The 13,427-nt window shown below is 39.0% G+C and overlaps 1 protein-coding gene across 4 annotated transcripts; it reads right to left on the bottom strand.

Moving 5' to 3' along the window:
- LOC136179220 (inter-alpha-trypsin inhibitor heavy chain H3-like) lies at window positions 1-11,262 on the bottom strand. 4 transcript variants are annotated; one of them, XM_065954830.1, is made up of 20 exons: window positions 11,104-11,262; window positions 10,332-10,492; window positions 10,115-10,219; window positions 9,628-9,790; window positions 9,417-9,527; window positions 9,166-9,294; window positions 8,904-9,020; window positions 8,583-8,751; window positions 8,373-8,483; window positions 7,899-8,080; window positions 7,605-7,784; window positions 7,389-7,507; window positions 6,473-6,705; window positions 3,341-3,421; window positions 3,096-3,170; window positions 2,077-2,238; window positions 1,475-1,643; window positions 774-922; window positions 560-644; window positions 1-270 (listed from the first exon to the last, which is right to left on the bottom strand). In XM_065954830.1, exons 1-20 carry the CDS (start codon window positions 11,173-11,175, stop codon window positions 156-158), a joined length of 2,688 nt encoding a protein of 895 aa, XP_065810902.1. In that variant the 5' UTR covers window positions 11,176-11,262; the 3' UTR covers window positions 1-155. The 4 variants fall into 4 exon arrangements, with proteins under 4 accessions (XP_065810902.1, XP_065810903.1, XP_065810904.1 ...); XM_065954831.1 differs by having other exon boundaries at window positions 2,077-2,229; XM_065954832.1 differs by lacking the exons at window positions 3,096-3,170; window positions 3,341-3,421.
- Between the last annotated feature and the right edge of the window lie 2,165 nt (window positions 11,263-13,427).

The raw sequence follows: 13,427 nt of genomic DNA, 5'->3' as shown, positions 1-13,427 counted from the left end.
GCAAGTCTTTTGGGTAAATATTTATTCATTAAAGTCTTTCCAGACGACTAAGAATCTGGGACAAGTTTTGTCACTAAAAGGTGAAAAATATTTTTCCATGGTCTAACATGTTTTTTTTAATGAAATCCTTGTAAGAGATTAAATGCCTTTCCCAGTTAAATTTGTGTAACGATGAACTCATTTATGGGTCTCTGTAAGGCGAACTCAGAGGGCACAGACCAGCAATCCAGTGTCAGAGCAGAGGCGATACTGTAGTCAGCAGTTGTGGATCTTCAAATAAAAACATAAAAGATCTTATATTAGTGTATTAAAGCACTCTCAAATAAATCATTTTGTTCATAATAACACAGAACAATGGTACTTTTCTTAATGTTGCCAAGTCCTGGGCTGGATTAATGTTGGGGCTTTCTGAATAATATAACAAAGAATATGTACTTGACATCCTCTTTTTCTAAAGTGTCTTGAGATAACATTTATAAATTGGAACAATGGAAATAAAATTGATTGATTGATCGATTTAAATATTGATTGATTGATTGATTGATTGAACAAAACGTACCTGGTAGCAATGACCTCCATGTTTTGGATCTTGAGTATAGTTGAGGGGGTTTGCTGTACCTCTTCATAAACTGCTGGCTTTAGAGCTAAGGAAAATCAAAAAATAGCACAATATATTAGTGAATAATTATAACCTCAATAACAGCGAGTGAGTGCAAACATTGATTGAATATTTTATGTACCTGATATTAAATCATGCAAACAAATCCACCCACCTAAAATCCCTGTAACATTGGTGTCCATTGGCTGTTGTCTTATAACAGGCCAGAGATAAAAGTTGCCTTCCTTCTCATGAATCAGGAAGACAATACGTGTGTCTCCACTTACAACATCTATTTCTTTGGCCCGCCTGATCACTGTCACACTAGAAAAGAAAGCACAGATCTTACATTTCTAGTGGATTTGCGCCCCTGCTCTTGTTTGGGCCAATTAATGGTGTGTGCAGAAATGTTAATGTAAACATCAGTTATTAAGTGTAATCTACCTTAGTGATGACCATTTTAAAACTATAATTATTAGTAAAGCTACAGCCAGCGGCATAAAGACTGGAAACAGGTGGAAACATCATTCTGAGCACTGTTCAATAGTGACAGAGCTCATTTTGTAGCTCATAAGAGTTAAAGTTTTCCTTTAAGACCAATTGGTGACATCATGGGGGGCTACATTTCTTATTTAAACACGCTATTGTGCAAATTCAACAAAGTACTATTTATTTCTCTTTTGATCCTCTCCTCTACAAGTCACAGCAACGTCTCAATGAAGTTACAGTTTTCCTTTAAGAGTTGCTCTGATTTGATCTTAAAACCTGTCTGTGCACACAGACAAAGCAGTAACCCTTATGTATTATCATCTATGCAGGTCAGAAAGTCTGTTTGATCATGGTGTAATCATAACTGAGATTATAATACAAAGTCACCTATTACGAGAAACAACTATATCCTGTTGAAGGTACTCTACTGTGGACTGTCCATCTTGTACAATGGTTTTCATGGCATCAAACTCAAAGTGTGCAGCAGCTGTATGTATGGCAATCCTTTTGAATCCTCCAAGCAATACTTCATCAAGCTCACCATTCACAAACAGCGCTAAAGCAAAAGAGAACAACAATGTAACTCAACATTATAATCAAAACAAGCAGAGGTGGAAGAAAATATATTTTGGACTTGGATAGAGTCAGATGGGACGTGTACACTAACCACTATGCTAACGTCGCCCCTGTGAGGGGACTTAAAGTAATACTGATGCCTCTGTATGACAAAAGCAAACAAGACTATCAGAAAACAAAACTGAGTATTCCTATATTTGCTTTTTCTGACAATTAAGTTTAATATAGTAAAAGTATGAAGATGCTGAAAGTACACATAATTTATAACTGCTGCAAGGATACTGAGGAGAGGCAAGAGAAGAAAATTCTGCTATTACAAAGGTTGTAAACAAAGGGTTGAAATATCAAAGGTTTATTAACCAGACTGTTTTTGAGGCTTTCTAACAATTTTCACAAAGAGAAAAATGACTGACCTTTATTGGGATGGTGAAGAAGTTTAAGGCTGACAACTCCATAGACACCATAACAAAGTGGGAGAGACAGGCTCTCAGTTTTAAGCAAAAACTGGTGGACAAGCTGTCCAGGTAAGATAGAAGGATGTAAATCATTGTAGACAACACTGGACACTGAGGAACCTCGAGATAAAGAGAGCAACATAGTCATACAGTAAAGCCACAGGAAACACTGAAAACAAACATCAAACAGCATCAAAACTAGCTCCCCGTACTCTGACAATACAAAAAAGGTTTTAAAAAAAATACATGCAATGGTTTAAATAAATTTGACAAATTTTCCATTGAGAATTTCTCCATTAAAAGATTAAAAACTATCTTTGGCCACTGATGAAAAGACATTCTTAACTGAAAACTTTTATTAAACATCTTTGTTAAGAGTTCACTGGAAAATCTGTTTCTGTCATAAGATACTTCGCACTTTCACTCACATATCAACAGCAGTTTTCAAGTTGCATCTGAGGTAAATTGGATCACTAATGCAAACAAAATGTATGAGATTTAAGTATTTGTTGTTCAAGTATTTGTTTATCTGATGCACTCTGTGAGCCGTGGTTTGTAATTCTCAGGCAGTAATGGTAAACTGAACATAAGATTATGTACCAAAGTTAGGATGTTTGGAAACATCTGGCTAAAATTGTGCAGAGTGTAAATGTAGTTGTTTGAGTGGTCTATTGTTTGCATCTAACATGTTGCAATAACAGGCAACTTCAAATATGTAGTGATGACGCCATGAGCTGGATGGGCTACGATAACTTTGGCTGGACAGTAGGGGCGGATACAAGTGGAGGGCAGGGTGGCCAGGGCCCCAACAGGCTGCGAGGATAGTGTTTAAAAATACAAAGGTTTGAAAATTGTGATGAACTGGAACTGATAATCAAAGCCTCTTTTGTTATTGATCTTTGTTTTTGTTTTTTAAATCAATGACAGCACAATTTAAATAGGAACATGAATGACATCTATTTAATATTCCACTGTACCTATAGTTGTTCCCATAGTAGCAGTTGGTGGCCCATATGTAGCATGGATTTCTTCTTCTAGTTCAACAGGAAAATCTGCTCACACAAAATAGTTACACTTTAAGCAAGTAAAATGGGATTTTATGACAAATCTTAATAATAATCAAAGCCTCTTTTGTTATTGATCTTTGTTTGTTTTTTTTAAATCAATGACAGCACAATATGAATAGGAACATGAATGACATCTATTTAATATTCCACTGTACCTATAGTTGTTCCCATAGTAGCAGTTTGTGGCACATATGTAGCATGAATTTCTCCACTTCCTTCTTCTGCTTCAAGCAAATCTGCTCACACAAAATAGTTACACTTTAAGCAAGTAAAATGGGATTTTATGTCAAATCTTAAAAAGATTTCAGGTGTTTTTCCAAACTGCTTTTAAAGTGGTCCATTTAGAAAAAAAAATGTAAGGATCTTTTGTTTTATAGTTCTCAAACTGAAATGCACAAATTTTTACAGCCTTCTCAGCAAAACAATTTGCACATGTAAATCTATACATCTCATTTTTTGAGTCTGGTCGAAAAAACAGGATGTTTGGTGAAGGGAAGCTGACATTAGAGTGTTCTTCATAACATCTCGGTGTTCTGCCCTGTAAGTTTTTCTTTGAGCGAAGTCTGTGTAATCATCTGAAACTGGAAAATGAGATTTTTTGTCTTGCATGTAAATTTTATTTAAAGGTTCCATATTATGCTTTTTCTGGTTTTATATGCCCTTTAGTGTGTTTTCCAAGTGTCCTGTGCATGTTTAGGCACATCTATGTGCAAAAATGCAAAGTCTGCGGAAACGCGGCTTCTCCTGCGTCCTCCTGTTAGCTGTAGCATTAGCTGCATGTAACGCTCGGTTCTAGCCCCCCTCGAAAAAAATGTGTCAGTCCGACGTCATTGTCAGTGTGAGATCACTGATCTAAGCACATTGGCTCGTTGTGGCAAGCCCTGCAGCTCATGTTGTACACCCGTTAACTTCTGTAGCACGCCCACGATATGCCGTAGCCTGCGGTAGCACAGTAGTGCTAAATTGCTAATGTTTATGCTCCCCTCAGACGGAGCCAGTGGCTGCATTCCCAATATGTTAAAAGAGGCGGGACATTTCCGAGAATCGTGCTGAGCGACTGACCAATAACGACAGAGCGGATCGGCAGACCAATCAGAGCAGACTTGGCCCACGTGGGGTCTAACAGTGTGGGCTCAGCAGAGTGTAGAGGGAGCAAGGAGGAGCAGTACATGAAAACAGACATGTTTTTTGGACTTTACCTATTGTGAACGTACAAAAGTAGGTACATAGATTAAATATACGAATCCCAAAAAGGGCATAATATGGGCTCTTTAAAACAAATATTTGTTGATGCTTTGTTCTAACAATATAGAAATACCAATTTCAAGTGACTGCAGTCTTTCCTTACATCAGTCCCATGTGAGTTGGATTCAAAGGGGACAACAAGGGATGTTTTTACTTTCCTTTTTTTTTCAGACTCTTTTCATGCCAAGAATTATGACGTCTGAACTTGTAATTGGCACAGATTGTTAAGAAGCATTTTGGGTGAAAGTCTAAAACTCGCCTTGCTACACAGAATGAAAACAACGTTTGTGCTGACATGATTCAAAGAATAAAATTATTAATTACAGGCTTTTAAATGAATAATCACATTGTGTGAATTATTGCATGACAGGTAGACTTACTGCATTAGCCTATTTTTTATTTCTAACTTCCTATGACTTTATGACATTTTCACTGTTCTCTTTTTTCCTACTTTTCATCTTTATTAAGATTTAATAATAATTCAACACAAGAAAGGAGCTGTAAGAGTCATAAACAAAGCTGGTTACTATGATTCTACTAATCCATTGTTCATAAGGTCTTCTACCCTTAAATTTGTAGATATCGTGTATTTCAAAACATTAACAATACTTCATCCATCTAATAACAAAAGTCTTCCTGTTGTTATTCAACATTTTTTTAAATTACGGGAAGGCAATTATAATTTAAGACGGTCATGTGTGTTTGTAACATGCAAAGCGAGAATCAACATAAAATACATAGATGCGCCTCAGTTTGGGGAGTCAAATTATGGAACAGCCTTAGTGATGAGTTGAAATTGTTTAGTTCTCTGTTGAGTTTTTAAAAAACTTAAAATGCAAATTAATTCATGATTACAACATGAAATTATGAATAATTAAGAAATACTGCTTTTGTTTTTGTTTTGTTTTTGTTGGATTGTTTATGTTCTGACTTATATGAAGGATTTTTACAGGATAGGCAGAAATAAACCTTGGGCTTCAGCCTATTCCTGTTTTGGTCATTGATTTATTTGAATTTTAATGTGTGAAATGGACAAGTTTAAGCATGTGAAGTTTTTTGTTTCTGTTTCTGTAAGTTGACTATTTACATAAATATTTTTAACTCTTGATATTCTTTAATGAATGACCAAAATAAAAAAAACATTCATTCATTCATTCAATTCATAAACTTCTTCAATCTGATTAGTTGATTAGCTTCAGTTTGACAACATAATCTGAACTAAAAGCCAATTAAATTTGTGGGAATGAGTTTCCTTTTTACAAAACGGTGGCATATGATCAGTGACATGTGTAAAATGTTAAAAGGACTTGAACTTGTGTAGCGTTTTTCTAGTCTTGTGACTGCTCAATACACTTTTTACAGCTCAGGTCACATTCACCTATTCACACCACATTTACACACTGAGGGCAAAGACTTCAGGGTGTATTAACTAATCTCACAGTGGGCACAATGGGGTTAGGTGTCTTGTCCAAGGACACTTTGAAATTTGACTGCAGGAGCTGGGGATTGACCCCCTGACCTTCCTGTTGAGAGATGACTGACTCTACCGCTGAGCCAAAGCTACCCCATATAAACATCATGTTCTTTTTGATCTTTTCAATATGTCATTAACAATAATCCTCCTCAGCTAGCATGTGTGTGTATGTGGAGAGGAAGGTTGGTAAGGTAATCCGATTTTAGATACAGTTTCAGGGAATAAAGGGAGCATTTAAGTGAACACTTAATTAAGAGAAGAATAGAGTACAATTACATTATAAAGGTAGACATAACCAATTGTAAATAGTGTTTAAATTTGCGATTGAATAATCACAAAGCCTATCATTAGATTTTTTTATTTGCTAAAAAGAACTTGTTATCAAATATTTAATTGAAAACTGTGAATTAATAATAAATTATTTAATGAAGTGTTTATTAATTGTCGATTAGTTAAGTCACATAATTTATTTTGTTGAAATCCACACGTACATTTGAAATTATATCTATACAATTAATTTACTGTTTTGCACTGTGTTTGCTGTTCTGTTCACATTTGTGTTACTCACCATCATAAGCCATGACAATATCACTTACAGTAGGCATGAGTCCGTATTGCCTCGCATTAGAGGTTGGGGTCTGAGGTGCTTCACCTTCCTTGGGTTTATGGAGCACATCTGAGCTCTCCCCAGGAGGCTTGGTGACCACCATGGATGTGAGTGGGGTCACAAAGCTGTATTTCAGCGACAGCTCCAAGGCCTCTTTCTTAGCGCTCTCCTTCTCAGGTCCAGATAACCGCAGTCTGTGGCACAAGTTGTGTATGTTTGAAATCAAGAAGAAGAAGAAAAATGCTGGGGGTTTCCAGTCACCAGTATCGTTTTACCACCCAGAACACCCAACATATACCTGTTTTTTTTTAACATTTTACAAACACTGTATTCCACTTCCACATCCAGTAAAAAAGTTTTTCTAGGTTTTGCTTTTGTATGCAAAGCTCTTGCATTTAAGTCGCTGAACAGTCAGTTGCCCTGCAAGGTGTGAAATAGCCATAAGCCTGCAGGCTACTACATGTCTGGTAAATTCTGTAAGGGACAGTAACGATATTTGCCACCAAATTAAAGTTGTCAACCGTGTATATCTACTTTTGTTTGGCTTCTATGGCTAAAGTGTAAGACCTATTTTTAAAATTACACTTTAAACTTTGGAATTGTAAATCTTCTTACCTGTCCTGTGAAGACAAAAGGCTTGACTGACTAGTAAACAGTCCCAAGGGCTTAGGTAATGGTTGAATGAGTGACAGCTAGTTAATAAGATGATGTTTCAGTACTTTCTTTTTTCAATTTCATTACATTATATTATGTAGAAAACAGGGTTTGCATTTAATTAATCAAATCAAACTATGAGGGGTTGTAGCCCTCCAAAAAAACAGTTGTTGGAAATAATGGATAAATAATATTTATAAAAGATGTTGGACATCACACTCACTCTTTCTCTAGAAGCTGTTTCACTGTGAGGTAAGCCCAAACTCTCTGGATGTTACTGTCAGCCACATCGGCTGACTCCACTGTAACATTTGTTCCAGGAAACACCACCTTTCTATTTCTCTGTTATTGAACAAATACATTCAGATGTCAGTTATTTTTTACATTTTACATAGTGCTAAGAAATTGAAAGCTCATGTGAGTGTGGATTTGTCCTTACCGAAACGGCCACAACTTGTGGAGTGAAGGTTCTGATGTCGTTGTCAGTGATCTGACCTGCCACAACAATCTCAGAGCCATTATAATACTGGCTGAAGTTAGTCTGGGTTAGATTAATCCCACCCTCATAAACCATTGTCACATCTGTTAACAAAGGAGTTGCCACCTCTTCATAGAAACCCTGTTGACATACAGTTTGGACTCTGGTTTAATGTCTAGTTTTGCCACAGCAGAGTAAGAGCAGTTTTTCCATTGAAATGTAACAAATATTTATAGTGTGAGGGATTTAATTGACCTTGAGTTGTAACTCAGCATCAGAGTCTTCATAAATCCGTCGAGCCACACCGTTGTTCTGCAGTGACATCTTTTCAAGGAACTCAAAATTGACATCAAAACCAAAACCGAGGCAGTAGAGAGGGAATTCACCTGCAATAGCCTTTCTTACATTTGACTGAATTACTTCCAGATTTGTCACCCCTGCAGACAGAAGACCAATATGAAGTTTGACGATTAAAACTGAACTCAATTTCCCTTTGACAGTAAAATCAAACCACTAATCTGTGATGAGCTCATAATGGTGTCATCACAGAATGCAGTTGTTATTATGAACATCACACTGTAATAAACACAAGTCACACAAGTATGGAGTTTAGCCAGCAGAAAGAAGATGTCAAGCCATTGATTGTCATCTTAAAAATGTAAGATAGTATTTTTAGAACGCTCTTAATGCAATGCATATATCTGACATGCATGTTTTTTTTATTATAACCTGAGGTTGGGTCTCCATCTGTGAGCAGTATGAGAATAGATGCTGAGCCTTCTCTGGGATTTGCATTCAGCATTCGTGCTCCTTCTAAAACTGCTTGGTTAATGTCCGTGGCTGAAATAGAACGACAACAAAAATGCTTTAACGCTAACATTCTGCTGTCAAATGTGACTGTTTCATAAAAAAGTATTTTCCCTACAAAAAAAACCTCACCTCCTCTATCTTGAATCTGCAGTGCAAAGGTTTTGGCACTAGCCAGGTTTTCTTCCGTAGCCTGAACAAGTTCTCGTTTCCAGTGAAAAATGGAGCTATCAAAAGTGATCAGACCAAAGTGGTCTTCTTCTGCCAGGTCATTCAAGATACGAATCAATGCAGTTCGGGTCTGGTTAAAAACAACATTCAAACATTACAGCTTTTGTTCATCTCAGAAGATTTTTATTTGTAGTCGGTATATTAAATGCCACAGGCTGAAAATTAAAAAATGCCTCAAAGTTCTTGTAATTTGTCACAAAATCACACTCTCATAAACTGTACCTGTTGTATTTTTCTGCCATGCATTGAGCTACTTTGATCAATAACGAAGGCCACATTTTTTGGTATTCGGGCGAGATTAGATGGAGCAAAGTGATGAACGAAGTACCCTGATGATTTCTAAGGAAGAGTAAGATGAAATTCCGGCTGGTTAGAAAAGATTGTTGGTAAGGCAAAGGCAAAACTGCCATACATATGAGATGCTGCGAACAGTTTCATTAAAAGTCTAAATTCTTCAAAAAAAAATATAGGACTCTTGCTGTACCTTGATGTCTCCAAATGAGTTGTCCCTGTTGACGTCATAAACAATAACCAGATCTCCATTCATACCTTGCTCTCCACAGCGGTCACACGTCTTTTGTTGGTCCTCAGTTGGGTAGAAATACACCCACGCCTGGTAACAGCAAAATTCAGATTTATTCACCCTTGACAGGCTGAGAAATAGGCCAGAATAAATGTCAAATACCATCAGAAAACCATTGGGGGCAATGGGTTGAACAAAGATCAGACTACTACCTGTGTGTCTGAATGTGTTTTGGTGATGGCATTAGCCATGGCATTGGTGCTTAGTCCACCTTTAACCTCCATGATATTGATTCCAGCTTTCTCATGTATGTACACGTCAACCTGATTTAGAGAAATAAATGAAATAGTTATGGAGATGTTATCACTCAAGTATTGTTTTCCTGGTTCATCCATGAATAAAATACCAACAGAATGTTCAAACCTTGAAGTCTTTTACAGGCTGCATTGGTCGGGCGTGGATTTGCAGCTCGTACTTGCCCAGTTTGCGTTTCAGTAGTTCCTCATATGTAAGTTCAAAAGTGACCTTTTTGTGAGCTGCTACATTCACAGAGGTCTTGAATTCTTCGAGAGTCCTCCCTACAGAACTTTTACAGAGAGGATTATCATGGCATTAAAGCAGTGGGTCCCTTAAATTAAAACAGTTCGTACATCTGACCCTTCATCAGGAGTAAAGCAAATGGAAGCAATTACAATTATTCTTCTTAGATTGTTTAACTTGAAGGATTTTAACATCAAAAATACATATCTAAGAAAAGTCAGAAAAATAACTTTTCTTATATTTTCAAGAATATTTTTCACTTTGTTCCTCTTTAATCAAAAGGACACACAAGATCTTATAGGGTATATAATCTAGAAATCATTTGCAGAAGACCTGGCAATATACTGTTTCAGTCTATTGATCCATGTACCTGACAATCCCAGCACTCTGGCCTTGTGACACAGCATCAGTGTACTGCTGTTTAGCCGCCCCCTTAGATTTCACAACCCCATCGTATGCCTGGCCATCTATAAACCTGAAGACCGAGGACAAGCTTATATTAGTATAAATATTAATAATGACCCATGATTTATTTCATGATTAAACGTTTACATTTGTTGTTAATGAATTAGTCATTATGTACACACATTCTGAATTTACTGATGAAGGCATTCTTGGGAATCCGGACTTGAAATTCTATTTCCTTTGACTCGTCCATTCGATTGGCCACACGGCTTGTGATGACTGTGGTTGCGTAACGACTGCTCACTGTTGAGTTGATGTGAAAGCTGTAGATGTCCCAGTCATCCTGAGCAAATACAGGAGGCCCATTTCACAATCAAGTAATTGGCTTGTTTAATCTCTCTGGCCGAGGACCAACAAACCAAAGATCAGATGATGATGTTAAGCAAAGGCAGACGGCATTGGTAAAATGTTATTGGTTTAAATGCTGAAACACCCAGTTCTTTTTTTCCATCCAGTAATTTCACATGGCACACTTCCTTTATCCCTTAGGTCTTACTTAATGATTAACATTATGGGGGAATTTTTATGTCTTTAAAAAGGGGGATTAGACCCCATAATGTGACTGTATAAACATATTCACACACACGCACACACACACAAACAAACCAACAGAAACACATTTTTGTAACTTATCTGAACTTTTAAATGTCAACTTTCAACAATTCCTTTTAGCATAGTTACCAAACCTTACTAAATGCCAAGTCAGAAACACACAAACATGAAGCAACACTCAAGTTATTGAGCCTGCAGGCATTTATCAGGACAAAGTTTAGTGTGATGTAACATACAGAAAAATAAGAACACCAAAGCCTCTGAAATGTATAAATTCATTGGTTGGATTGATTGTATAGTTTCTATGCAGCTCTTTTACACTAGGTAATATAAGTATCTTACCTTGTTTGGTAGTGTGGTTACCAAAGCCAGCAGCAGCCCAAAGAGGGTGACTTGCACCACAGCTCTTGCCATGATCGGGCTTACAAGAGTGTAAGCAAGACAGCTGAAATGGCCTTTTAAACTCAGATGGACAAGGACAGCATTCGTAAATATTTTTTTAAAGCTCAAGCTGTTCTCTTCTCTCTCTCACTGGTACACAGGATAAAAACACACCCACCCACAAAAACACACTCCCGCCCACGTGAACACATTGCATACTGCCGGGAATCACACACATAACTAACCAAAATTAACAAGTTCAGTGAAATAAATAAATGAATTCAATGCCATGGTGTCAAGCAAAAAAAAAGTTACTGCTACCTGATTCCAAAGCACGAGACGCTACCAAGGCCAACCAGTCTGAGAGGTTTCCACTCCGAACAGCCACATCAGGCTGACAGACAAGGAAAAATTACACTTTTGGGGAGAAATGCTGGATTCAGCTGCAGGACCACCCCTGACCCCTCTGGTGGGATCCTGCAGAGGTCCGCATGAATGGAGAAAAGCCTGAAGCTCTCCAATCCGCCTGGTGGTGGCCAGTGCCAGCAGTAGGGCAGACTTAAGGGATAACCACTTCAAGTCAACAGGATCCAGGGGCTCGAACGGAGTTCATTCCACAGCCTTTAGAACCAGCTCCAAGGCGAGAGAGAAGATCTACACTGATGGCCAATATGCCTTCTGGCCCCCTTGAGGAATTGGGACACAAGGTTGCCAACTTCCTCAGATAATTGGCATCCTCCTATACGGGCTGCCTTGATAGCCGCCACCATACCCCTTAGGGTGGAGGGTGACTTCACCGCATCCCTGAGCTTCTGCAAAAACCGCAGAATCTCCAGGGGTGAGCATGCCAGAGGATCTACCTGATGTTCCCTGTAACATGTCATAAAGACCCTCCACCTGTGACCATAGAGCGCTCTCGTTGCGCTTCAGAGTTTGGTCCACCGACTGTGACAGCCGTATGGCTAACAGCTCTTTTCCTCTCAAGGCATTGAACAGAGTCCTGTTTGGCAGCAAATCCTGCCGCACTGGAAGTTCCCAAGGAGTCCTGTCTAGCAGTGGCGGGACCATATCACGTGAGGCCAATTTGGAGCCACTAGGACAAGCCTATTTCCTCCATTCTCTCTCTCTGCAGGAGAGGTGGAAGGAGCATGAATGTGGGGAAAGCCTAAAGCAGGGCCTTTAGCCATGGGTGAGCAATGGCGTCCACTCCCAAAGGAGGACTGTCTTTCCCTAGCGAGAAGATCAGGGGACAGTGGGTGGATTCCTGCAATGCAAACAGATCGACTGCGGCTCGTCCAAAGTGGTGCCAGATACCTGCAACCAACTGAGGGTGTAGTCTCCAACCTCCTGGGTCTGAACCCCCCCTTTACGACAGCAGAAACACTTTGCAGCAGCAGGACACGTGAACTGAGCACAGACCTACTATAAACACACAATGTTTCAACACGTGATAAATATAAAAAAATTAAATTCATTGTAAAATTCAAAAGCAAAAACTCTATTAATTATAAACATATAAATACAAAATTATAATAATGGGCAAATTATATTTTTATATTAACCTGTTATCCTCTATGCCTCTAACACTGGGATATGGCCAAAGCCACAGCCGGTGTGCCAGTTTGCACAGGCGTGGGGAACACAGGCCACCCTGCCTGTTGATGTAGGCTGATGCGGTCACATCGTCTGTCCTCACCAGCACATGCTGACCTTGAAGATGTGGGAGGAAATGGTGAAGGGAAAGGTGGACCGCCTTTAGCTCCAGCATGTTGATGTGACTGCCACAACCTGTCAGCGAAGCATCTGTCTCCAGTAGCTGGTGATGTGTCACTGGGCCCAGTATGCTTCCCCTGCAAATATTCGTCCTGCTCTCCCACCAACGGAGGGCCAACCGCATCCGTCTGGTGACAAGCACAGTGGTATGCGGCTGTGGCTCAGTTGGTAGAGTCGTCATCTCTCAACGGGAAGGTCGACGGTTCGTTCCCCAGCTCCTGCAGCAACAGGTCCGATGTGTCCAATTGCTCCCGCTGCTTCGGTGGTGGCGTATGAATGTGTATGAATGGGATTAGTTACTTTTGATGGTCTCACTACATAGCAATCACTGCCATCAGTGTGTGAATGGGTGTGAATGAGTAGGTATGAAATGTGGTGTAAAAGCGCTTTCAGTAGACTAGAAAAGCGCTAGCTCAAGTCCATTTACCATTATGCAGATGGCTTCCGGGGCTCAACCCTAGACCCAGGAGACACCTCTGCACTGGGCGCATATGCAAAAGGGCCAATCCTGG

The sequence above is a fragment of the Labrus bergylta genome, chromosome 5 (genome assembly GCF_963930695.1).
Source record: "Labrus bergylta chromosome 5, fLabBer1.1, whole genome shotgun sequence".
Lineage (NCBI taxonomy): Eukaryota > Metazoa > Chordata > Actinopteri > Labriformes > Labridae > Labrus > Labrus bergylta.
The sequence above is the reverse complement of the archived record's forward strand: the minus strand, read 5'-3'. Positions and strand labels throughout refer to the sequence as shown.